The sequence below is a fragment of the Telopea speciosissima genome, chromosome 1 (genome assembly GCF_018873765.1).
Source record: "Telopea speciosissima isolate NSW1024214 ecotype Mountain lineage chromosome 1, Tspe_v1, whole genome shotgun sequence".
NCBI lineage: Eukaryota > Viridiplantae > Streptophyta > Magnoliopsida > Proteales > Proteaceae > Telopea > Telopea speciosissima.
Window position 1 is genome coordinate 14,005,760 of NC_057916.1, and position 27,344 is coordinate 14,033,103.

At 39.6% G+C, this 27,344-nt stretch overlaps 2 protein-coding genes and 1 long non-coding RNA gene across 5 annotated transcripts; 1 reads left to right on the plus strand and 2 right to left on the minus strand.

Annotated features, from left to right (window-relative positions):
• On the plus strand, positions 1–16,884 carry LOC122666186 (thioredoxin H4-1-like). 2 transcript variants are annotated; one of them, XM_043862329.1, is made up of 5 exons: positions 1–72; positions 1,305–1,431; positions 13,632–13,745; positions 15,915–16,037; positions 16,549–16,884. In XM_043862329.1, the coding sequence occupies exons 2-5, from the start codon at positions 1,351–1,353 to the stop codon at positions 16,699–16,701; spliced, it is 471 nt and encodes a 156-aa protein (XP_043718264.1). In that variant the 5' UTR covers positions 1–72; positions 1,305–1,350; the 3' UTR covers positions 16,702–16,884. The 2 variants fall into 2 exon arrangements, with proteins under 2 accessions (XP_043718264.1, XP_043718274.1); XM_043862339.1 differs by having other exon boundaries at positions 12–72; positions 1,305–1,371.
• Positions 800–22,016, minus strand: LOC122666146 (receptor-like protein kinase FERONIA). 2 transcript variants are annotated; one of them, XM_043862283.1, is made up of 3 exons: positions 19,253–22,016; positions 6,713–6,716; positions 800–811 (listed from the first exon to the last, which is right to left on the minus strand). In XM_043862283.1, the coding sequence occupies exon 1, from the start codon at positions 21,927–21,929 to the stop codon at positions 19,260–19,262; it is 2,670 nt and encodes an 889-aa protein (XP_043718218.1). In that variant the 5' UTR covers positions 21,930–22,016; the 3' UTR covers positions 800–811; positions 6,713–6,716; positions 19,253–19,259. The 2 variants fall into 2 exon arrangements, with proteins under 2 accessions (XP_043718218.1, XP_043718211.1); XM_043862276.1 differs by lacking the exons at positions 800–811; positions 6,713–6,716 and adding exons at positions 6,683–6,695; positions 13,056–13,058.
• On the minus strand, positions 12,108–27,253 carry LOC122666210. Its single transcript, XR_006333510.1, has 3 exons — positions 27,175–27,253; positions 25,202–25,211; positions 12,108–12,117 (listed from the first exon to the last, which is right to left on the minus strand). It is a non-coding gene; the product is annotated as an uncharacterized LOC122666210 (long non-coding RNA).
• Positions 27,254–27,344: the final 91 nt, after the last annotated feature.

Here is a 27,344-nt window from a genome sequence, read left to right on the forward strand (position 1 = left end):
TTAATGCGTGTTCTCATTTGGGTTTGCTTGTGTAGGTTAAGAAGGGTTTCCGTGAGCTACTAAACTTTGAAGGTAATGTTGAACTGCTTCATGAATGTAGTACTTAGTTTTTAATCCTTGAAAATTATTCGGGTTCTAAATCTTTCAGTCGGATGCCTTTAAAGACTTTTGTTCCTCCCCCACCCCCCACCCCCTCCTCTCTATTTTGGTTTCAGTCAAAGTCGCTTAATTTTCATTCTTGTTGGTCTCTCTATGAGAATTTCAAACACTCCATTTCCATGTAATTTTTGAGTTGGGTTTGCAAGGATTGAATCTTCCTCCTCATAATTGTAGGTCTGTACATTTGTTCAATTTTGCAAAATGAAGTACCTCATAGATCTTTCATGTTAATTATATATATCTTTGTTCTTTTATTTATTTTCTTTCTTTCTTCCTTCTATTTCATTTACTTTTATTTATTTCTTTCTTGTTCAAGATCCTTCTGTAGTGTATTTTATTCCAGCTTATGCAAGTTTTGGGTATGTGCCACAAAATTGAGTTGTTTTCAGGAGGGTCATCTCAATGTCTTGGTTTGAAAGTATTTTTTTTCTTCTTCTAAATATTAATATCAGATAGATAGTTCAACTACAACTTGTTGTGATCAGTGCCTTCTGTATTCCCAAATATGGTTGTAATATGAAATGGAATACCTTGTTTGTTTTTGTTGCTTTGATGAAATTCATTTGGCCAGACTCAGCTCTTTTATCGTCGAATAAACAAAATAATACCCAATCATGGAAGTTACTGCTCTTTATATACAGGGGTAGGCTTCCTTTTTTTCTTTATTTATTACACTTCTCAGCTGGACACCCAGAAGCATACAGGGCTGTGGTCACTGTGAATATTTGACATGCAGATTACCTAAATAAAGTGGAACTTCTCTTTTACATTTTGGCAAGGATCAATACGGACAGTCTATGATGTTTGTGATGGTTGTTGGAGTTGAATCAAATGAGCTCCCCAGTCCCCATATGTGTAGAAGTATAATTTCCTTTCTGGCACTCAGGAACTAACAACCCCCACCCAAGAAAAAAAAAGACAAAAGGGAAAATTCTACCTTTTGATTATTTATCGATTGATACATGACTAAAGCTTTAGTCGGAAATGTATCAGATTTTTCCAGTAATCATTTTGATCTTTGGTTCTACCTCGTATTTCCATATGGGCATCTTGTTTCCTTTTTTATTTTAATATTTTTGCTGATATGGACTTTCAGTTCCTGTTGTAAATTTTTATTGCTAATAAGATGTGTTCTGTACTTTCAGGGTGCTGCAGGATTCCTATCAAGAGGAACCAGTACTCCAAACTTCAATGGGAAATTGCGTGGCTAGGGTGAGTCTTTCAAACATATTCCATGTTCTCCAACCTTCCATGGGAATTTGCAGGAATAGGGTGAGTCTTTAAAATGTATTGCATGCAGTAGCTCAAAAAATTTAACTAGTCTTTGATAATAGACATCAACACCCCCTCCCCCCCCACCCCAAAAAAAAAAAAAAAAAAAAAAATTTCTTTATTGTCTGTTTTCTCTTTCGTCCTTATAGTTATTACTGTTTCCAGATTGTATAGTTTGATAAGTTCATTGTCCTAATTGTTGATGAATCTGTATGCAGCTTTTTCTAGTTCTCCGCTCACAATCAATCTTGGATGATTGACCGAGTATACTTCATATTCTCATCATTTTCTTGGTCTTGTTGTCTTCTCTGTTAGTGCATTAGAGAGCAAGTATTCTATCTTGAACCTCGAACTAATGCCCCACATGAGAGGTTTTTTCTGCATCCACTCCACCATCCTCATCTAAGTAGGTTTCTTTATACATGGCACTTCTGCATCCAATCTGCCACCCTCATCCTCAAGCAATTTATTATGCTGCATATTTTAAGTATTTTTTCTCCATATTAAGAGTCTAACCTGAGTGGGTGGACTATTTAGTTAACATTGACCACCAAACTAAGTCAGTTCTTAAATGATCCTAAGGTTAAAGCCTTCCCTTCCCTACTCCAAACATAAAACCTCGCCCTTCCTACCAGGGCTCACAATTACCACCACACAATGATGCTGATGCTTGTTTTCATTCTTGTGTAGGGGTGAGAACTTTTCTATATTTAGTCCTCAGATCTGTGTTCAAGTCCTGATGGCTAATGGCCTTATGTGGGACCGTATGAAATCCCGTTCTTGGCTTAATGTCAAAGGTCCAGTCCGCACCCCAAAAGATGCACCTATTTGGGGGGGGGGGTTGTAAATATTTCATAGTGGCTCCCCTATTTTGAAAATCAATAGCTAGTATGGGTGTTGGTGGCAGCATGGAATGATCAACATATCTGAAGTCTAATATAAGCACACATGCATATCTTTAGACGAGGCAATTTAAGGCAGGATATTCTAGTTTCTCTCTCGACATTTGTTTAAACTTGAATCATTGTCTATTTCGAGGATAAGAATGATGACTATTTGGTATTATGTAGTGACTAATTATAAAGACGCAAAAATAGCAACAATAAATTTTTGGGTTTTTGACAAATGCCCCCCTGAAAATGCCCATTTGTCCAAATGCCCCCTACAACTTTTCTAATTGCAAACTCCCCCCTACTTTCAAAACATTGTAGCACTTTGGTCCCTGCCGTTAATTTGGGACGTTAGATGTTAGTTTTAAGGAATCTAATGATCAAAATGCTCTTCTGATAATAACCCACCAAAATTAAAGAATAAAATGACCAAAATGCCCTCATCTTCCCCAAATCGATTAGGGTTGAAACTGAAAATTTTTCCCCCAATTGGTTAGGGTTTGAACCCATCTTGATACTTTCCTTCCTTCTGGCAGATAGATTTGCCTTCTTAGTAGTAGGCTCTGATAGCTCCAATAAGGTAGTTGGATGACTTGAGTTTTTCCTCCTGAAACCAGCCTGGCCACTAGAAGTTAGAACAGCCGGGTCTAAATAGAAAAGGAACAGAAACAAGAACTGAGATACTCATACTATCAATGCGTAACATTCCCAGAAGAATCTGTATTCCCTATATAGTAGAAACAAGTCAAGAGTGATGGAATACAGTAAATTGACCTTGTCATTGTCTTCTGGAAAGCCAGGGATGAGAAAGCCACAGAATGTCTTCCCCTGCATTCAATTTTAGATTCTCAGCGGATGAGTGGCTGTGCAGAAAGTCAGCAGCTCTACACACCAGCAGTGATCAGCCAAGAAAAGCATTTTACTTCATTCAAATATATAATTGGGTTAAGAACCCTTCGAATCAAAATCCAATAGAAGCATTAGAACTTAATAAAGGTTTTCAAAAAAGAATCCAGTAAAGGAAATTATGTGTGGAAAGATATGAATCCCACCCACATGGCTGTTAGTGGTAATTGGTAAATTAAGCTTCTTGTCCACTCTGTTTATGTGAAAGAAGAAGAATAGAAGAGAGTGCAAACAGAAAAAACCATAGGAATCTGTAGAAAAATTCAAATTCCGCAAGCGATAAAAATAGCAACATCTGATATCCGTCATACGATACATTCTGCGACAATAAACAAATGAAAAAAAAAGGGTGAATTGGCAATAAGAAAGAAAATGAGGAATTTGCCTTCGATTGGTCGGAGGAGATTGAGAAGGGAAAGGAGAAGACGAACTAGTCAAAGGGCACTCTCCTCCACCCATAAGCCATGATTTATCATTACCAATTCTGATCTCTTGCTTTCCAGATGGGTTCAAACCCTAACCACTTTTGGGGAAAAATTTGTCAGTTTCAACCCTAATCAATTTGGGGAAGATGAGGGCATTTTGGTGGGTCATTATTAGAAGGGCATTTTGGTCATTAGATTCCTTAAAACTAACATCTAACGTCCCAAATTAATGGCAGAGACCAAAGTGCTACAATGTTTTGAAAGTAGGGGGAGTTTGCAATTAGAAAAGTTGTAGGGGGCATTTGGACAAATGGGCATTTTCAGGGGGCATTTGTCGAAAACCCTAATTTTTTTATTATTAAAATATGTCTTATTAATTAGAGAAAAAAAATGGTAAAGCTTCAATGAGGAGTTTTTTCTAATCTAGTATTGTTTCAAGGAGAACAAAATGCAATAAAAGTTTCCAATATCAAAATTAAACTTCCATGTTTTCATTATTCCTCTCCCCCCCTTCCTTTGCGGTATTTGTAGCCTCAACCATGAGTTCAATTCATCTGATTCTCATCATATCGGATCGAAACTTAAGGGGATAATCCCTGTATTAGAAATGATCCACGTAGTTGAGTTAGGATCGACATCTGGTTTCAGTTGATTGTTGTAATCAGAGTCTCAAACTTGGTTCTTGATATTCTGCCTGATTCTATCTCAGAAGTTTATTTTTAACATACTACACGGGAGTTGGGATTGATATGGTCTTGAATTGATAGGACTGGGGTTTCCAAGTTTTTCCTAGATTCTCAAGGGATTTGGAGTCCTAGATGAGGGTCTGGTTCGAATGCAAGGGGACCTCCCATCACTGGTTTTTTTTTTTTTTTAATGTTCGTAGGTTGAAGACAACCTCTCGGTTGTTCTTCAGTTCCCTTTATATTTTGTTTTCCCATGTTAACCCTCTCTTTCTTAATTCTGTTTAGTTCTTTTAGCAATGATCTGTTTTGTCCTATTCTGGGATGAGCAGCCCGCAAAGTCTGATGCGGCTCAAATCATTTTCCTTTTTGAGTTTTGTCTTCAATAACTATCCTCTTTTCTTTCTTAAGGTTGAAGACATCCCCTTTACTCGCAATTTATTTGTTTCTTATTTTATTCTCTCACTTGCCATTAATGCCCTCCCCTATTGTCTTTAATCCCTTTTCTCCTTTATGTTGTTTTGCTTCCAAGTCTACCTTCACTCAATAAATACTAATCCCCTTTATATCCTTGTCTACCAAGTAGCACCTTAAACATTCTGATGCAGGTTCATCATAGAAATTGGCTCATTTCTTCAGAAATAGGCCTACGGTTGGGTTATAGACATGTTGGGCCTTTGTTCCGAAGGGTTTTCTATGTATTAGGCCACTTTAATGAGCCTAAACTAGGGGTATATAGGTTGCATACGGGATTAGCCCAATACTTAGTTTATTTTTATGTTTTTTAATTGAACCGGTTCAAATTGGTTGCATCCAATTGGGTCAATTTAAGTGATCATGTGACTTGGTTAAGTGGTCATGTGATGTAAGTTGGGCTGGATTAGGACTCTATAAGTCCAGCCATGTTTTGAGTCTATTTCCTTTAGTATTCTAGTTTCCTAGTCAATTTAAGTTACCTAATAGGTTAGGGATAGGGTTAGGCCTTTCCATTTTAGTGTCTAAGTCTATTTTTGAGTCTTCTATATAAGTTTGTAAGGGAGGCCAGCATTGAAGACGAATTTTGATTAATAAAAACTCAGCTTTATGCTTGCTGCCTTTGTTGCTACCATTGCTCCCTTGTGTGAGTGTTGCCTTGTGGATCTCAAGGTGAAGGGTGAGTGGACTCTCACGACTCCTTGCGTCTGTCCAGTACCGGGAGGTTCTTCTTCTTCTTCAATTGAGCTTCTTCAAGTTGTTGCTGCCTTTGAAGGAGATCAAACCAGTAAGTAATTTTAGTTTCCTGCATATATCCTTCCCCTCTTCATCCTCTAACCTAATCCATCCTTTCCCATCGACCCAATCAGATTACTACAGCCAGCCTTCCATCCCCTCCATTAAACCTGCAACCATTCCTTCGAATTTTAGCTTGATCCCCAAACATTCACCTTCCAACCATCAGATCTGTGCCAAACTTCCAGCAAACATCCCTCCCTCTCCCTCCTATTCTCGATCCCAATTTAACAAAACCGAAATATGGAATTGCTTGGGTGATCAATGTGATCAGCCCAAGGCTTATATTTATAATGTGAAAAATAACACCGTGTGGTAATAATACCCCTGCCATAGCCGACATAGCTAGGCAGTACATAAATAGCAAAATAAAATACCCAAAAGACCAGAATACCCCCACGGGGCGGTATTCTGGTGTACATTATTCAACACTCCCCCTCAAGTTGGAGCAAAGATGTCTATCATGCCCAACTTGACTAGATTAGGGTGAAATAATTTCCCAGACAATCCCTTGGTGAAGATATCAGCAAGTTGATCAGTAGATGTCACAAAGGGAACACAAATCAGTCCTTCTTCTAACTTTTCCTTGATGAAATGCCTATCCACCTGAACATGCTTGGTACGATCATGTTGTACTTGGTTATGTGCTATGCTGATTGCAGCCTTGTTGTCATAGTACAACATCATAGGAAGACGAATAGGAACACCAAGATCCTGTAGCAAACCTTTGAGTCAGAGTAACTCACAAATACCTTGTGCCATAGCTCGAAACTTAGCTTCGACACTAGAACGAGCAACTACATTTTGCTTCTTGCTACACCAAGTGACAAGATTTCTACCTACAAAGGAGCAATATCCAGAGATAGACTTGCGATCCGCAGAACCAGCCTAATCGGCATCAGTGTATGCCTCTATCCGTAGGTGACCATGTGCAGACAGAAGAATGCCTTTTCCAGGAGCTGACTTCAGATAGTGCAGAATACGAAGAACAGCCTCCATATGAGAAGAATAGGGATCATGCATAAACTGACTCACAGTACTCACGGCAACAGCAATGTCAGGACGAGTATGTGAGAGATAAATCAGCTTCCCTACAAGCCTTTGGTACCGGCCTTTATCAACAGGCTCACCCTCTTTTTCCTTGAGACGAACAGTAGGATCCATAGGAGTATCTGAAGGGTGACAGCCTAACAACCCGGTTTCAGCCAATAAGTCTAGGACATACTTCCTTTGGGAGAGAAAAATGCCCTTAGAGGATCTGGCAACCTCAATCCCAAAAAAGTATCGTAGTTTCCTTCGATCTTTAATCTCAAATTCTTGTCCAAGGAAGGTCTTCAACCGTCTGATCTCATCACCATCATTGCCAGTAACCACTATGTCATCAACGTAGACTATAAGAACAGTGAGTTTTTCACCAACCCTCTTTATAAAGAGTGTGTGATCAGTATTACTCCGTTCCATTTCTTCCATCATTGTTGCCTTCCACTTTCCAACTGATAGAGCTTCCTGCCAATTGCTAGGAATACGAACAGAAGAAAGAGAAGAAACAAAAGCACGAAAGGATGGGGAAAGGGAGTCATAGGAAACAACATGAGATATGGGATGCTGAGTGCAAGTCCTGACACCTTTGCGAAGAGCAATAGGTAACTCAGGAGAAGGAACATTACCAGGTGGAGAGGTAGGTTTTGGATCCAGGTTCGGCAATTGGATGGGTACTGGGGCAACAGTTGATTGAACCTGCTTATGTTTCCTTGCATAGGTCTTCACAGTACTGTCATCAATCCTCCTTTGAAATTTACTAATAGTTCTCTGGATAGGAGTCTGGACTGGGGTAGTTTGCTCCCCCTGAATAGGGATGGTCTCCCCCTGACTCAGAAAGAGGACTAGGAGTAGGCCGAACTGGTACAGGCTCATTGTAAACAGACTGGAGTGGAGGTGGAGAGTCTATGGTCAGCACATCTTCACTAACACTCTCCCCCTGAAGAGGTGGGGACGCATAATAGGAAACACTCTCATGAAAGACGACATCCATGCTGACCAAAGTCCGGCGGGATGGAGGGTAATAACATTTGTACCCCTTCTGAGTAGCAGAGTAACCCAAGAAAATGCAGCGGAGACTATGTGGTTCAAGTTTACCAGGGGACCTTGTATCCCTGGCATAACAAACGCAGCCAAACACCTTAGGGGGGACAACAAAGGAAGAAGAGCCAAGTATGAGCTTAACAGGGGGTCTGGAATGAAGAACCCGACTGGGCAGCCTATTAATTAAATAAGCTGCAGTAAGGACAACATCCCCCCAATAAAGGGAAGGGACATTGCGAGCAAACAGAAGGGCCCTAGCTACCTCCAAGAGGTGGCAGTTTTTCCTCTCAGCCACACCATTTTGGGCTGGAGTGTCAACACAGCTGGTCTGATGTAGGATTCCATGGGTAGCAAGGTATTTTTGGAACTGACCTTCCATTTACTCTGTCCCATTGTCACTCCTCAAAATTTGAAGAGTGGCATTGAATTGGGTCTTAACCAACTGGTGAAAATGCTGAAAACATGAAAAAACTTCATTTTTTGTGTGCATGAGGTAGACCCAATCGAATCTAGAATAACAATCAATAAAGGTGACATACCACCGATGACCGGAAAGAGAAACTTTTCTACTTGGACCCCACACATCAGTATGAACAACATGAAATAAGGAAGAAGATCTTTTATTAGAAATGGGATAATTTGAATGTGTCTGTTTGGCCAAGACACAAGGCTCACAAAAAAAGTCTTCCTTATTACAATCTTTAACTAATGCTGGAAATAAATTGGATAAAGTACCTAAAGGGGGATGTCCTAGTCTAGAGTGCCATTTGTGTAATTCAGAAAAGAAAGATGCCGGGTGACAGAGCCTAGAAGGTAATGCCTGGGTAGATGCATGGTCGCTATCAAGTAGGTACAATCCGCCATGCACTTTACCCGATCCAATCGTCTTTCCCGAGCCCAGTTCCTGAAAAACACAATGAGTAGGAAAAAATGTCACTTTACAATTCAGAGATTTGGTGATACCGCTAATGGAAAGAAGATTAGTGGTAAACTTGGGAATATGCAACATAGATGACAATGTAAGAGAAGAACATCCAATGGATCCTTTCCCTGAGATTGAGGAGAGGGACCCATCAACAATTTTGACTTTATCTTTGTCGGAAGCAGGAAAATATGTATTGAAGAGGCTAAAAGAACCTGTCATGTGATCAGTGGCACCGGAGTCTATAATCCAAGGAGTGGAGACTACCGATGCGCAATGACCAGCAAAGGAAATACCTGAACGGGCAAAGAAGGAACCTGAATTGGCAGCAAATGTAGTAGGGGCAGCAGATGTCTGCAACAGACCCCGGAGAGCTTGGAATTCTTCCTGGGAGAAACCAATGTCAGCAGTGGGAGCTGGAGCTACACTTTCAGTGTGATTGGCTTTGTTTTTAGGCTTAGCACGACCATGTTGGGCCTCAAAATCAGCAGGCTTCCCATGTAGCTTCTAACATCGTGCCTTAGTGTGATACGGTTTGTGGCAATGATCACACTTCACAGGCTCTTTGGCTGTAGCAGCAGCAGCAATACTGTCAGATGAAGGAGTCAGGGTGGAGCCAGTAGCCTGTAAGGCTGATCTCTCAACTTTAGGAGTAACCATCATAGCAGCCCGACGGGTCTCTTCACTGTGAACATAAGAAAAGGTCTCCTCCAAAGTGGGGAAAGGAACCCGACCAAGAACTTGCACCCGAATAGGATCATAGTCATCATTAAGGCCAGCCAGAAAATCATACACCCGAAACTGGTCCACATAAGAATGATAGGCAGTAATGTCGGCAGTAGTAGTAGGCTGAAAACGAGCATAGTGATCCAATTGCTGCCATAAACATTTGAGGGCAGCATAGTATTTAGTGACAGACAACTCCTTCTGAGTATTGTTTTGGAGTGTCTTCCTGATCTCATAAACCTGAGTACCACTTCCTGATCGACCATAAGTTCCTTTGACAGCAGTCCATATCTGGGTAGCAGTGTCAAGGGGGAGATACTGACTAGAGAGGTCAGTGTGCATAGAATTCAGAACAAAGGACATCACCATAGCATCGTTGGCAGCCCATTTAGTACGGGCAGCACCTTCTTCAATGGGCTGTTTGGTAGTGCCAGTAAGATGGCTAGTGAGTCCCCTACCAGCCATGGTCAAGGATAGAGATCTGGCCCAAATCAAATAGTTCGTACCATCAAGCTTAATGGCAGCAGCATATGGAAGAAAATCAGACCTAGTCTGACCATCGCCGTCAGAAGTAGTCGTGGTAGTATCAGAGTCTGGCATGATGATGATAAGCAGGGCAAAAATACCAGAAGAAGAAGCCAAATATAGGGTATGAAAAAACCCATGGTAGCAACAACACAATCAGCCCTAACCCCAAATATCGATAAGTTGCAGGGTTTTGAAAAAACCTTGAAAGAGGTGATCGATTAGGGTTAGGGGGTCTTCAAAAAAATCTGAAAGAGGCTGAAAATTCTGTCGAGTACTCTGTGTGGTGGGAGAGACACACCCTCCAAAAATCAGCAACAGCCGAAACCTAAAACCCCAAAATCGATAAAGTTAAGGTTTTGAAAAAAACCCTGAAAGTGAGATCGATTGAGGGAAAAGAGCTCCAATGCTGAATGTAGGGCTGCAGTAGTTGCTGTCCAATGGTGCTAAAGAAGAACCTCCAAAGGTGAACAATCAAACTCCGATGATAAGTATGTTTGATCTTCAAGGAGAGGGCTTCCAAAAAATCGCAGAGAAGAATAGGGCAGCAGCTAACGCAGATCTTAACCAATCTTGTAGAACATAAATTGAGGTATGTAGAGGGCAGCAGCTAGATCATCTGATCACCTCATTAGTATTGCCCTTAAGCAAAAAGAAAAAAACCAGAAAAAAGGAGTGGAGGAAGAAGATGGAGAGGAAGGAAAATGATGGAGGGGTGGAAGTTTTGTAATCTAGATCAGAGAAATAGGCTCTGATACATTGTTAACAAAACCGAAATATGGAATTGCTTGGATGATCAATGTGATCAGCCCAAGGCTTATATTTATAATGTGAAAAATAACACTGTGTGACAATAATACCCCTGCCATAGCCGACATAGCTAGGCAGTACATAACTTACAAAATAAAATACCCAAAAAGACCAGGGTATTCTGGTGTACATTATTCAACAGAGTCCCATCTGACCATCTAAACCCTAGTTTTCAGCCTAGATCCTTAAACCTAAAACCCGAAACCCTAACCCTAATTCTGCAGATTTTCAAACTTAATCAAATCCAATTATTTTTATCCCATAATAACCCCCTAGACCTGCATATTAAACCTATATAAGACCCATTCCCAAATTCCGATCCTAAACCCTAGAATTAGCCTAAAACCTGGTGTTGTCCATCGAACCAGCAACCCCTTTTGCTATTGATCCTGTTATCTGGCTCCTAGTAGGTCTCCTACCTATCTAGGACTACATTACATTCTTGTTATTTATGGTCTTGCCATTCCCCCTTGCAAACTTGGAGTTATTTACAGAATTGCCATTTTCTTCCTACTTTTGGCTATTGTACAATTGGGTGAGCACAGAGAAAAACCCAAACAGGGTTTTTGGATCCCGGAATTGTATCAATTAGTCATGTGTCAAAATTTAGAGCCTCATTCAACCAAATACCCTCCTTTATATTGGCATGCATCTCCATGTATGTCCTTGCACGCTACAGTATTTCGACCACTGCTGTGCATGCTCCCATGGATAGGGTTTTCAAAGCTTTATTTTACAACTTGGTAAATTCCAATTTGGCTGAAACTTGACATGTAAGCTGGGGACTTGGGGGTCTACCTATCCACAACTACCTATCCACAAAATTCCTATTTGCCCTAACATGGCAGAAGTTTTTTTTTTTTTTTTTTGTTGGGGGGGGGGGGGGGAGGGGGCTGTGTAGGTAATGCTTCCTAAATGGACCGTTTAGAAAATCTCCACCCAAATAATATAAGCAACTTTAAATCTTGAGGTACATCATTTTCTTCAGGCGTATTATTGAAATTATCCACAGATATAGTGGGGAATTTTTGAATATCTTTGAATAGAGTTGAGTGGCGAACAAGGTCCATATAGCTGACCCCGTTTAATGCAGATAAATCACAGATGTGGGCATAAGAACTGACATTACAACACGGACCTAAGTTTCAGCAAGTTAGAAAAGAAGGAGATGATAGACAAGAATGAGAATATGACCTGTGAATCACCACCCAAGGCTGGCATCACTACAACAGAATTCTGATTCTCCACAGAACTTGAGGAAGCAAAGCTTTCTTTAATTGATAAAACTATGGAGGCTGTATGGCCTTACAACTTTAAATAGAAACTAGTTAGAATAGGTGTTCCACATCATTAAAACTCTATCCATAATATGAATCGACAACCCTTATTAATAAAACTTTATCCAAAATAGGAATAGGACTTCTATTCAGAAAAGACTCTTATCTATCCTTAACAACCAAGGAAGTAACAATTACTTAATGAAATAAAACACTCAAACTAAAGTAATAAAATAAATCCTGTATACCTACATCCTACCCATGTTTTAGGCTCATTAAAGTGGCATCACTCTTTAGTTAAGAAAAGGATCTGAGTTTAGTTGAGTGAGGACTAACTTTATTTTTGGGTTGGGAATTAAGGAATTAGACAGAATAGATGTACTGGAGGAGGAAAACGACAACAACAACAGCAACATAGCCTTAAAAAAGGCGTACCCATTGCACGAGGCTCCCGCCACCGGGGGGGTCTAGGGAGGATCATAATGTACGCAGCCTTACCCCTGTTTCGCAGAGAGGCTGTTTCCAGAGACTCGAACCCATGACCACTTGGTGACAATGGAGCAACCTAACCGTTGCACCAAGGTCCACCCTCAACAGCAACATAGCCTTATCCCAACTAAATGGGGTAGGCCACATGGATCCTTGCTCTCCAATCATATCTATTCGAAGTCATACATGATATGAGGCCTAAGCTAAGCATGTCTTTCCTCACCACTTCTCCTATGGTTATTTTAGGCCTGTCCCTTGCTCTTTTAGTTTCCTCAATCTGAATCAAATCACTCCTCCCTACTGGAGGTGGAATGTCGTGATTATATATTATGGAGAAAATAGTGAAATTTGCTCAACTCTGTATGTTTTAGTCAAACTAACATTTACTAAGTTGGTGATAGGTGATATAATGTGAACTTTTCTTGAGAAAATGAAGAAAGATGAAAAATTATTGGAAATAGAAACAAATTAGAATACATTGACTCACTGGGGGATGGCAGGTGCATTTTCAATGACTGTCCACTTTAATAGCATGATTCTTCCTGTTCAATAATTTCTTCATTTTGTCCTTACGGCTGCCATATTCCTTTAATAACCATAGAATCATTCCACCTTTATACAGGCTTAGAGGCCCAAAATGTGTTACGGGCATCTGACCATCTTGCTCTCCGGTCAATAGGTCCAGATATCTGGTTAGTAGTGGTGGTAGAATCTTCTTTCATCTAGAGGCATGTGGATGATTGTACAGCTCACCTCAGAGAAAGAAAATCCGTCTTTCCTGTTCTTAGTGTCATATCTCTTCAAAATTTTCTCCTCCGATTATCTTCACCCATTCTTGCCAGAAACAGGGTGGTTTGTCTTGCTGGCATCAAAATGATAGGGTGTTGCAATGAGGCTACTGATCTTGATTGAATAGTTGTCTCCTTTTTTTTTTCCCCTTTTTTCTTGTGGTCGATTATTTGTAAAATTAGACCCACAGGTTAGACCTTTATATTTTCCTTTCCTGGTATGCTCTAACTATGTGATATTAATTTGTTTGCATGGAAGATTTGCTTTGTCCTCCCCCTCTTTCTTAACTATGCTCTGAAGTGGTAATTGCAAAATTTGGCTAATTTATTATTGTACTGGTACTTGTTTCTTACTTTGCTGCGTCATTTTTTATGGGGGAGTAACATTACTACTTGCAAAATTTCAAGGACCAAGACGATTCAGATCATGCTGTAAACTTTGCCAGTGGAAATGTACATCTTGTAACTACCAAAGAAGGTTGGGATGAAAAGATATCAGAAGCAAATAAGGATGGCAAGTTTGTAAGTTTTCTATGCTACTCTTCCTTTTCTGGCTGTGAAGCATCATGTATCATATTAAATGTATCATGGGCTCAAACTTTCTGGTTCCCAATCCACAGCATCTGTGATTTGTCAAATGAACTGAGAACTATATCTTGCTTATGTGAGAAATTTGGCCAACCCTTGGAGTTATGGGAAATACAGCGATAGTAGCATTATAATCAATGGTGCCTTTTTCGGAGGTTCTTAGATTCCTTAAAGAGGTCTTGTTCGGCAATGTGAACCTGTGAGGGTAGGTTGTTTAATCACTGCTTTGGCACTAAGTCATGGAAATGTTGACTTGCTGGTGATTCATTGAGTCCATGAGTTTTAGGGCCCTGTCTTGCTAATTTCAGGAAGCACATGCCGGTCCTCTTCTTCTAGCTGCTTAATGGACAGTTTATTGGGTCTTGAGCTCAAGGTTACTGTCAGATTCTTTCTGATCTATATCTAAACTCTTATTTTGTATTTGGTTTCCATATGCATCGTGCAAGCTTCCCAATGGAATTCTCTCACTCTGTATATGTTAAATCCTCCCATATAATGTCACTTTGTGAGTTTTAAGACCTACACTTCCTGATCCCACACTTGGATCTATTTTCAGTCTTTTTATATGCTCTCACATGTCAGATCAGCCTAATTTCTATTTTTGACCATCTCCTACTTCAAATTTTTATAGTTCATATAAATAGACTTCAGAGAAGAGAAAGGGGGCATTTGTCAGCATAGGAAGCCAACCAAGCGAAGCTCGTTCTTAGTTGACCTATGCTGCACCATTACTGTTGGGGTGGGGCTAGGCCTCTGAACCTACGTGGGACTATTTTCTGCATTGAGCCAGGATCTTCCTTCGTTGGCATCGCTCACTCCACATGCTCCACCTGTGTCATCCACCAAATCATATTTACTCACTATGATCTACCCCTGTTATTTGCCCCTTCTACAATTGTTTCACACTTCCTGGATATAGAAACATCTTTGGTGGATGTAGCCTAACTCAAGCTTTGAACACACGGTCATAACCATCCTAGAAGAAGAAAAAGAAGGTTCATTGGAAGTTATTATAACATGCTAGGCGAAATGAATTGTTTCTATTGGTTGAACAAACGGATTACTATATTATTATATCAGGCAAAATGAATTCTTTTTGAGATCTAGTACGAGTTTAAATTTACCAACGGTCATTCCTCAAAGATCCCATGTATAAAGTACTAGTTGCCTCTAACTTGGAAGCATTACTTGTGACCATTGTTATAGAGATCATGTGTGTATAGTTCACTTTTCTTGCTATGGGGCAAAATAACTTGTAACCTCTTTCCTCGTATTTGTGCATCAGTTATCTGCTTTTCATTACACCAATATTCTTTCCATCATCATTGAGGGGAAAACTATCTTAGTGGCAGAAATCCTAGATTGTGAATCACCGTGTACTACACCAATTGCACTTAAAAAAAGGTTGAATATTGATGCAAACATGTATCAGGTATTCAACATGATGTTTGATACGCTAATAATATGGTGCGTAAAAGCCTACCCTACTAGGAGGTCTCAGGTTCGAGCCTCCTAGATCTCACCTTCCCTCTCCCCCTTAGAATAGAACACCTATAAAAAAAATTATATGGTTCTCAGGAAAGGACAGGCCAGAACAATGGAAGCTTATCTTCCTGTCTCCAAGTATATGTTGTATGCATGTGTACAAAATGTGTCCCAATTTCATAACTGCTGAATTACTAACTGTGGAGGGGACCGCCTACTAAAGCTGGTTCTGATTTTCTTTCTAAAATATTGTACATGCTAAATGCAAGCTAGTATTAGAGTATTTTGTTGATATATGAAGCTATTTGAGATTGAGGGTGGACCTTGGTGCAACGGTTAGGTTGCTCCATTGTGACCAAGTGGTCACGGGCTCGAGACTTTGGAAACAGCCTCTCTGCGAAGCAGGGGTAAGGCTGCGTACATTATGCCCCTCCCCCGACCCCACAATGGCGGGAGCATCGTGCACTGGGTACGCCCTTTTTTTTTTATGAAGTTATTTGAGTTTGCAAATTTACCATTCCAAATTTGTGCTTTCTGTTGAACTTTGCTTCTTTAAATTTTTTTGTGTTCTTTTTCTACATTTTCTGTGTAGCTTGAATTTCCTTATCTGTTCAACAGGTTGTGGTGAATTTCAGTGCGTCATGGTGTGGTCCTTGCAGAATGATTGCACCACTCTACAGTGAGCTTTCTGAGAAATACCCTACACTCACGTTTCTAACTGTGGATGTTGATCAGCTAACTGTAAGTGATACCTCTAGTTTCCATTTGGTTTTCGTCTCTATGTGCATCCATTGTTGGATACTCGCATAGATATGTAAATGCAAAGGGTTAGTCTTCACAAATTCAAAAGAACCTTTCCTCTTCCAAATTTAACCTAGATATCTTTCATGTTCAAAATTTGGGATTCAGTCGGAAAGCCTAATACCAAATAAAACGAGGACAGAAGTCTTCTGATGAAATGGTCCAGGTCAGAAACGCATCAAGTCAGCTTTTGGGGCAATGGCCAATTCATGTTACTGTTTTACTGTCCAGGAATTCTGGCATGATTGCACAGACCTCTGTTAACAAAACTATATAGTGCCCCAACAAAGGCCTGTCCAACCATCCAAAGGGATTAGCTCTGCCAATAGTTACAACATGAGACATTTAGTTGCACGGGCTATCCAGCAAATGGACTTCATATGCATTGTCTTCTAGACACTGTCAGAAGTTCTTTTATGATGGAAATGTTGTGTTTTCTGCAATGATGCAGGAATTCAGCTCTTCATGGGATATCCGAGCCACTCCAACCTTTTTCATCCTTAGAGATGGGCAGCAGGTCGACAAACTTGTGGGTGCCAACAAGCCTGAGCTACAGAAGAAGATAATCAGCCTTGCAGATTCAGTAGCCCAGGTTTCTAAATGATTGCTGATTGCTTTTTCTGTGAGTATTTATAAACTAGACAGCTTGTCTTGTAAATATTTTTTTTTCTCTCTTCTCCCCCCAACCCTCATGTCTAAAGTATGTCATGTCTTTTTCTGTAAAATCAGTTGAATCGTTAGATGAACCCTGTAATTTTTGAGAACTTGGAATTGAGGCACTCTCTCTTCAAAAGCTTAGTAGTTCAGAAAGATCATTTATTGCACAAGCAAGTCTTTTCCCAGGGATAAGAAAGCAATTTTCAAGCTTCTAAAATCTTTGAGTTGGCAGTTGCTATCACCTTGGTATATTCGAATTAAAGGGTATAGAAAAGAAAGGACTGAATTGAATCCATTAAGTAAGGTTCCAGCCATGTTGAAGCAGCTGCAGTGGGATTTACTTCAAAAAGGCGTTGCAAATGCAGTTATTTACTTGTATGGTATGCATAGAAAAAGTATATTCATACTCTGAAAGATAATTTGAGCCTTCCTTTTCAATCGTCTATAACTATTTTTATAAGATGCAATACAAAAACAGAATAACTGAAACAGCAGCCACCCCCTCCCCCACTCCAAAAAAAGAGGAAAAAAGAAACAGCAATTATGTTTAGGGTTTAAAAGAATGGAATTGGGATCCACATCAGTCCCTTCCAAACTCATGGTTTATGGTATCGGCTGACACCGATACCGGATTGGTGCATGCTACCGACATGTGGGCATAATGGTCAAAATACCATATGGTATTGGTATTTTGTTAGGGTAAACCGTTCAATACAGATAGATACTGTTCCCATATTCGATTCAATTCTGATAACCTAGACCGACCCGCCAATACCCAGGATTCACCAGAATAGGCTTGGATCGGCACATATAATATTAAAAAATGAAAAAAAAATTAAAAATGCTAGCCGTTTGCGTGGTTTCTGTGCCATAGGATCATACAAAATTACCGGTTAACCTCCAATGAATTAAAAGATCTCTCGTTCAATCAAATGCTCTTGCATGCATTATTAATTCACCCTATGTATTGACATAAATAGCTTTGGAATTATTTTTTTTGTCAAGGTAGGAGAGAGAATAAAAAAAAAACTATGTGAAAGGACGTCGTGAGATACTTTTTCCATATATTTGGCAAAAGGTTTTGTAGGAAGGGGATGAAGATCTATTGTGCACCCCTCATTGCATCCGATGGCTGTATGCATGACCGGACACAAAACCTCTCCCCTATTTATATACATGGAGCTTATGTATGTTTTGTCCAACAATGATAATATGCTCCAACTCCTATTGAGTTTGACTGCTCACCCACTCCATCACTAATGTGGGTCAACTAAAATTTTCCAGTTGTTTCTACTTGGCAGTGATTTTTAGTTTTGATTTCGTCTTTCTCATCCTCATTCCAAACCTTTCCCACTAGAAACTCCGAAACCACTTGTTTCATGGGAAGTAGAAGCGACTTAAAAAGAGAATTAGAGCGCATTGATTCTAATATAAATACCCAATTGGTTATCTATGATGATATACATGGCTACAAAAATCAATTAGAATTTCTTTATTATTATTATTATTTTTATTTTTTTTGGGGGGATGGGGGTGGGGAGAGAAGTCTTAATAACCCACTTCTCCTACTCTTTGGATTTTCAGTCCACACTTAAGTATCCCAATAAAATCTACAAATTTTTGTGATCAAAATGTCCTAACACCAAGTTGATCAATGTCATATTAACAATTTTATCACATTGCCAAGCATTCATTTATAAGAATAAGGACCCCATACATCTTGTAGTAGGAATTTTTTCTACATGTACAAGATGATTTAGCATTTTTTACCATTTGATAGATAGTAAATCCCTTTGATAGACTACAAGTCCAGTTTGGTGCATCATCTCAACTTTATAACCCCACTATGTATGGGGTTATTCCCCTTGATTTTTCAATAGAATCACTCAACCTTTTTTTTTTAAACAATTTTCATAGAGCATTATATATAAAGGCACATGAAAGAGTCATATCAATGTGAATGCTCTTTGTCTAAACAAATTTGAAGAGGGGGTGGGGGGGGGGGGGTGAGACATTCTTGGGACATTTAGATGTAGAATGAAAGGTCCTACAATTATGAGAAATGGGTTTATTAATGTGTTTTCCTTATTTCTTGGGTAAAATAATTAGATTCTAATTTGACATCTCATAACTCGTTTCCAATCATTGGGTAAGGGAATCATGACTGGCAAAAAATCCATGCAGAGTTTGACCAAAGGTAGAAAATTGGATTTCAGACAATCACATTTCCATGTTTAGTAGAAATATCATATTTAATGTTTCTTTAATCACAATTATATCATAATTAATGCCAAAAAATGCAATTATGTATGAGATCTGAACTTTAACCTCACAGATAAGTTGCTAAACAAATTATCCTGATGTACATAGTTTGGACATCATGGGAAAATAAACTTCAAGCTTATTTACAAGCTTCAATACTAATGAACGGGAAAAAAATTCAAAAGACACAACTTGGTTAACCAAACATAACTTATCTCCCTTTTTGATTTGAAGACAGAGTTCTCAACGTCCTTTGGGGTTCATTATCTGTGAGAACACTGCACTGGGTGTCAAACCATCCGAGTCCTCACTCCCAAGGCTTCGGCCTCCAATGCTCATTGTCATCCCACTGCTACTTGAATCCGTAATGTTCCTCTCATACCCATCTGGGTCCTTTCCCCCACTGCTTTTCTTGAATGGGGTGCCCTCCATGTCGACGTCACTCTGAATCCCACCAGTCTCCTCGGAGCTCTCCTGCAACTGTAATGCAAATTCAAGGTTCCACAGCACATCACCCATTGATGGCCGGTCGATCCCCTGATCTGCCACACACTTCTCTGCTGTCTCTGCAAACTTCTTGAAGCACTCTGGCGCAATTTTCCCCTTCAGATATGGATCCATAATCTGGTCAAGGATCCCTTTCTTCTGGCAATGTAAGGCCCATTCTGCCAAGCTCACCTGCTCCTTCGGCAATGTTGGATTCAATGCCGGCCGTGCACACAGGATCTCAAATAGTACCACCCCAAATGAGTAAACATCTGACTTATCTGTGAGCTGCTGCCGTCGGAAATACTCCGGATCCAAATACCCAAAGCTACCCTTTACAACAGTGCTAACATGCGTGTGATCCAATGTTGGTCCTGTCTTTGACAACCCAAAATCTGAAACCTTTGCTACCCACTTCTCATCCAAGAGGATGTTCGTCGTCTTGACATCTCGGTGGATGATAGTGTGTTTGGCACCGGTGTGGAGGTAGTGTAATCCCCTTGCAGCTCCAATGCAGATTTCAAGCCTTTGCTTCCATGGGAGTGGTGGTTTTTGGGTCTTGTAGAGGTGCTCCCGAAGTGTCCCATGAGCCATGTAATCATAAACAAGGATCATTTCACAGTTCTCTTCACAGTAACCAATCAATGAGACCAGGTGGCGGTGTCTTAGCTTTGAAAGCATCTCAATTTCTGTCTGGAATTCATGTACACCCTGCTCAGAGAGTGGGTTCCCACGCTTGATTGCTACCTTAGTGGTTCCACCATCAATTTCACCCTTGTAGACCTTGCCAAAACCACCTACACCAAGGAGTAATGCCTCGTCAAAGTTTTTGGTAGCAGCGTTGATTTCAGCAAATGAGAAGTGGCGACAAAGGTTTGAAGGATGGGAAGAAGCATAGCTTCCTGTAGTGTTTGTCTTGGCAGATCCCGCAGAGTGTGAATTTCCATAGAGCGAAAGAGGAAGCCAGCCAGATGGTCCATCACTAGAACTGGACTCCTTCTTTTGCCTCTTGCGTCGTGACACAGCAAACACAATAAAACAAAGGAGACAGACAACAATGATGCCACCTATAACACTTCCAGCGATGACTGCAGCATGATTCTTTGAGCCACCTGAACTAGAAGATGGAGAAGCCAAAGATGGGTTTATCACTTCCTGCACCGGAAGGGGAATCGGATTAGGCCCAGCAAGGTTTCCAGTGGAATCATTCACCTTAAAAATCTCCAATCCATTTAAGAGCGCGTTATAATAATTGGGCAATGATTTCTTATTAGGATGCAGTGCAAGCCACATATCCTGCTGGCCTTCCCCCTTTGGAATGAGCACCACATAATCCTTATAGAGAGGAACTTCGCTCACTTGAGTCCAAGCAATCACGTCTGCCGCTTTCTCTGCAGTCTGATTATTGAGGAAGATGTCGAACACCCTCTGATTAATCTGGGTGTACTCAAACTCACAGAAATGAAGCCTCACCAGGTAGAAAAACCCTGAGTCAACTGGGAAAATCCATGTCAGATTGTAATTTATATTGACATTTGGATCTGGACCCATCGATCTAGCGGTGGCATATACATTCACTGGTGCAACATAGCTAGGCATGCCTTTGGGGTATTGAATTGCGGATGTGGAGTTTGCCGTGTCAGTCACACCGATCGCTGCACCAAAGATATATGGCGAATCATCGGACCAAGACCTCAACATGCCAGTATCGCCTGTCGGTGAAATATCATTTCCACCAACATTTAGCCGAAAAACATTCTCAAGTGCAGTACTGTTATCAATGGAGAATGGAGCACCTTCGCCAACGATAAACACATTTTCATTTGCAGTACTATATATGTCAGGCATTGACACAATCTCAATCCCATTCACGAAGGCATAGGTATTGGAAGCCTTTGATGGTGTGAAAGTAAGGTTCAATCTTTCACTATCTTCATTAACTGAGAATTCTTTGATGATGAATGCGTAATTCAGAGCCTGAGTGGTCTGGGAAGCACTGAAGTTTTTGAGTAGAGTATATTGCCCGCAGGTGACAGTAAAGAGCCCATTAGAGACATTGAGGCCAGAATAAGAATCCGGGTAGAAATAGAGACGGACAAATTTGCGACCAGAGGCAACAGGGAAGCTGTAAGTGAATTCAGAGTGGAAGATCCTTGCAGTCATGTAAGGGACTTCAGGAACAGAGGGATTTTGAGTAGCAGCTGGGGATGCTAATGAGTTATCACCAGTGGCCACAAACTTGGAACCGATGTCAGAGGTCCATCTCAGACCGTCCGTATCCACAGTATCACCGTGTGCACCACAACTCAAGAGGATCTTGTCAGCGGGAACAAACGATGAATTGTCGGCACAAACCACACGAAATAAAAAGATGAAGGACAACGAGATGATAATGGATACAAGATGAACCTTACTGGTCTTATCCATCGATGGCAAACAAAAGGGAATCCAAGAAAGCTGATTTTCAACAGAACCCTCAAGATTACAGAATAAGCAAAACTAATCAGAGAAAGAAAGAAAGAGTAGATCTAGGTCCTCGGCCCCCTATCTAGGGTTTCGACCGAAAAATGGGGAACAAAAAACTTTACCATCAGAGAAAGAAATCTCAGCTAATACTCAGATTCATCAAACGAACTGCTTTAAAATACTATGCAAGCTAAAAATAATCTTCCTAGAAAAAAAGGAAGAAGAATAACGAAGTGGCTAGTAGTGAAATGCACTAAAAAGCTTCATCGGAGAAAGGAGATTTCAAGCCATTATAGCTCAAAATACAGAGATAATAAGCGATCGAATTGAGAGAAATACCTTCAGACGAGCGGAGAATTTCGAAAACAAATCCGAAACAGATCTTCCAAATGTACAGAGGATTTGAAACTCCACCGATTGCTTCAACCAAACTGAGAAAATACTAGAAGTGAAGTACAGAACGCGTAAGCTTTAGTGGAAAACTAAAATAAAATAGCTCATTTTCACCAAAAATAAATAAAATAGCTGATGTCGGCGTTAATGGCTTTACGTCGTCGTCTTAGTTGTATATCTAGATGACCGATTTACCCTCCACGTTTTCATAAATATCAGTACTATACCTTCCAGTGAAGAACAGCTGCCAATGACAAGACACTTCTATTCTTTTACTTGATTTACGAATAATACCATAACTAGAACTTGTCACTTCTTGTGAAACTATAGGGATAGTTTCGAAATTTCCTAACGGAAAATTGGCCTTTTTCTTTTTCTGACAGTGAGAATTATATAATTGCGCCGCGTATTTGGTGGGGCCCACCACCGCCAGTGAGTCTAAGTTGTCCAGTTTCTGGTGGGGATTCTTCTTCCACTAACTTCTTGGTCTTCAGCCATGTGCGGACAGTTAAGTGTTGGATAGTGACAGTCCAAGATCTTGCCAAGTGGCATGAGTGTGATGAAGGACGGTCATGATTTCTAGTAATCATTTAAGAAAAGGAAATGTGGGACCCGATCAGTGTGGGCCACATAGAGTGGGTGCATGACAACTCAGATCAGATATTTAGATGATGAGTCAACTCGACTTACAGTTGGAGCTTAGTTGGAAAAAACTGCCAGTAGGATGTCACGCTGTTTGTTGGAAAAAACTCTGTTTGAATAAGGAGACTTCAAACTGCTTTGAACGCGATCTCGCTATCTTAAAAGAGATATTTGTCTCACACGACAAATTCACCTTCAGGAATCAACAAAGCAATAAATATAAAACACAGAACTCCACTTAGAGATATTGAATTGTAAGAGGGAAAGATAATTCGTTTGAACACATGACTCCTATTTTATAGAAGTGGAGCACCTCTTCTAAATAGACATATCTATTCATTCTGTATCCATTAGATCAATTGCCATATGATCTAACGGTCCAGATTAAACCAGAGATGAACCTGTTCACACAGTCATATCCTATCGAGGCGTGACCTTAGGATCTTCTAATCCGAGCGGATCGATCATTTAAAAAAACAACGTACCGGATCGGATCGCTTGCATCGCGATGCAAAGTGCTAAGTGCGTGCGTACGTCGCCACTAACGCCTCTCTGACCTTGCCCACGCCGCGCGTGTGAGTGCGCGTGTGCGGACGGCTACGCCGTCCTCGCATATACACTGTAGAATGTCTCCCTTTTCCGATTTAATTCAAGAGATAAAGAAGGTAATATAATAAATACCATTTATAACTTTTATAGTTTTTCGATGTGGGACTAAAGCATTTTTCCCAAAATAACAAATTATTTATATAATCTCTCTTTTATTACAATCTATCTAACACTGTTTACGCCTAGCGTGTCTAGTTGGGGCCGATTTTGAAAGATTATGGCTAATGCTGATGTAATAATTTAGTTCATTAGATAAATAAAAATAATTTGTAATGGCCACAACACCCCGTGTTAAATTATAAACTCATTAAGTTCTTAGGTCATATTCCTATGCTCTCGCACAATCTCTCTCTTTACTGACACTGTGTCCATGATATGAGAAGTTTTCTCTCTAGTATTATGAAAAACTTCATCCCTAGATGTGATTATTAATCCTCTCATATATTGATATTTTCTTTTTTAAATATGACTAGTGAAATAGATCGCTTTACTATTGGCCACATAATAGTAAATTTGTTAGATCACGTGGTAGATGAGCAAATCGCTTTACTATTTGCCACATAATAGTATGTGAGGTCCTCTATCACATAGACTAACACATGTACTACCAAGTAGTAAATATAAAGTGTCATATCAATGCATGAATGTATCCATTTTTATTTTTTAATATATATGCAGTTTTTTTAAAAATAAATTATATAAGTTAGATTATCCTCACATATCTTATACCTTATTATTGTTGCGACCATTGACTCACTAACCCATTAACCCAATGCTTGCATGGAGGGAAAAATATTTGGTTTATGGTAGAGCGTGAAATAAGAAATATGTTATGTTGTGTTGTGTCTTGAATTGTTTATATCAAAAAAAGTTGTCTTAAATTGTCATTTTTTATTTTATGACAAAAGAAAACATGTGCGGTCAATGTGTATTTTTCTCTCAGTATTTCTATTCTCTCCTTATTAAATATGTGGGTCTCTTTTTTTATTAAATATATTATTTTTATAACTACTATTGATTTGGTGTGTAAGACGCTAATGTAAGCGAGCATATAGATCCCTCTCCCTTAATTTATGGGAAATTTACACATACCACCCCTGAGGTTTGACGAAAGGATATTTTCACCCCCAGTTTTGGAAAATTCTGCGTACCCCCCTGAGGTTTGCAAACGATAACAAATAAGTCTATTCCGTCAGTTCATGACTAACACTGTTAAAAATTATACTTGAACTGACGAAATTGCCCTTATAAGAAAAAAAAGAAAAAAAAACACCTGCAACTCATCTTCCCCAATCGATTTGGGGAAGATAAGTTGCAGGTATCCTTGTAGGGAACACCATGGAACCGATCCTGATTCACTCTCTTTCCTTTCCCTCAATAACTCTCAACCCCCTGATCGTCAAGATCTTCTCTTTTTTTTTTGTTGTTGCTTCATTAAAGCTTTAGACAAATGGAATTGGATGATGACGGTTGCCTACCTACCTCACCTTTCTGATGAACACTCTTTTGATTTTTCTCCGCCCTCATGTATGAAGGAACGTCTCTCTCAATCAATTGCAAATTGCAATCGTAAAACATATGACTCTTACACTGCAACTTCTGTAGTTTTTCACTTCTAAACACCGCCTACAATTGCCTTGTCTTTCTCAAAGCTTATCGGAATTCAGAAATGGAGTGTGTGGACAATAAATAAAGAAAGGGATAAAAGACAAAAAGCGAAAGAATCATAGATTTTTTATGTTCAGATTCCTCTGCAAAATACTTATCCATGTCATATTACTTCTTATAGTGGGAAAATCTCCTAAATTTCAATTATTTTGCTCACGAATTTCAGTTTCCTTGATGAAATCCACTTATTGAGTACAAGGTTTGATCCGTTTTAGGGTTTTGGATTAGAGATTTGAAAGGTTTCTGTATCGTTCTAGAGCTTTTGCTTTATCTTCTCAATTCAAGGGTCGCTATTCACTTCTGTTTAAACTTAATTAATGGCGGCCGCGGCCGAAAACCCTAGAAGTGCAGCCTCCACTGGTCCCTCAAAACACTCGTAGAACAGCAACTCAAAAGTTCCCTCTATTCCGAGACCACAACTGTTCTCTTCATATCATGACAACGCAAATATCTCTCCGAGTGTGAAGATTTTCTATGAAATCATCTCCAAAGTCCTTGTTCCTGAACTTGAAGTTGCGTTATCACGCACCAGAATTCCTCTGTTGCCAGAGCACGTTGAAGAGGTATTGTAGTTTTGTTATGGGTCTCGTGCAGCTACTGTGAAGTTTTTTAGATGGGAAAGCAAATGGAAGAGGGAAAGGAAAGAGAGTGAATCAGGATCGGTTCCATGCTGTTCCCTACAAGGGTACCTGCAACTCATCTTCCCAAAAATCGATTGGGGAAGATGAGTTGCAGGTGTTGTTTTTTTATTTTTTTCTCTTGTAAGGGCAATTCTGTCAGTTCAAGTCTAATTTTTAACAGTGTTAATCATGAACTGACGGAATTGGCTTATTTGTTACCGTTTGCAAACCTCAGGGGGGTACGCAGAATTTTTCAAAACTAGAGGGTGAAAATATCCTTTCGTCAAACCTCAAGGGTGGTATGTGTAAATTTCCCTTAATTTATTTGTATGAAAACAAAATGGGAAGAACACTATCTCGTCTCGTGGCCCCATCACCTGGGGCCAACGAGGGGATTTGTAGGGACATCGACCAAAGGATTTTTCATTTTTGTAAAAGGGTGAGACGGTTACTTTAGAGGGTTATGTTTGCGCGTGACCAGACAACGTTCTTCTCTCTAACAAAAGTTATGAAATTATTGTTGAAAGAAAAAACACTATTTGATAAGGCAGTAGCTGCAACATTTGAGAAATGATCTTGTAGACAACTTACCCACTTATTTGACCATGTCACATGAGATCATGGGCTTGGTTGCCCAATAAAATAAGGAAATAAAAGCTAATGAAATTGTGATTGAATTAGTCAACTTAATCAATATGAATCTCAAAATTTGACATGTGATCAATTAAGATATTTCTCCATAATTGAAATTGACCACACCACCCCTGAAATTTTCCATCTCTTCTCTACCAATAGTTTTGGTCTTGGAAACTGAAATTTCATTTAATAGGTTTGGGTTCAGTTTTAGGAAACCTAAATCGAACCTAAACCATACTAAACATACCCTAAAGGCTAAAATATAAGTTCTAAGATTTTAATTTCCACTTGTCCTTTCTGCCTTTGTCTTTAACTGTCGATTCTCATCAGTTATCTTCTGTAGTTCTGCACGTTTCTTCTTCCGTTTCATGCTTCTTCAAAGCTAGTACAAGACATTCCCAAATCTCATAGGAACTGAAGAAGTGAATTGAACAAAATCGAATCACCAAGACCATTTACGACTTGAATAAAATCGAATACATAAAAAATATCTGTCCGTATCGGCCCTACTATTGTTTCATGTCAGACCTTTACCAAAATAACAAAAAGTTTCCATGCCCTAGCACTCCAATACTTTGTCCATAAAATCTAGACATGTCCATAAAATTTCAATCCCACCTGACCTACCATTGCAAGACGACAAATCTAGACATGAACATTGTTCATAAGCAATCCATATTCTGATTCCCACATAAGCATTCTCAATCACCAAATAAATGAGTGTTTTTATTGGTGAATTTAGAACTTGACACATTCATTTAATTGTCATTTGTTTTATTCTCAAAAACATTTAATGCAGATTTTTCAA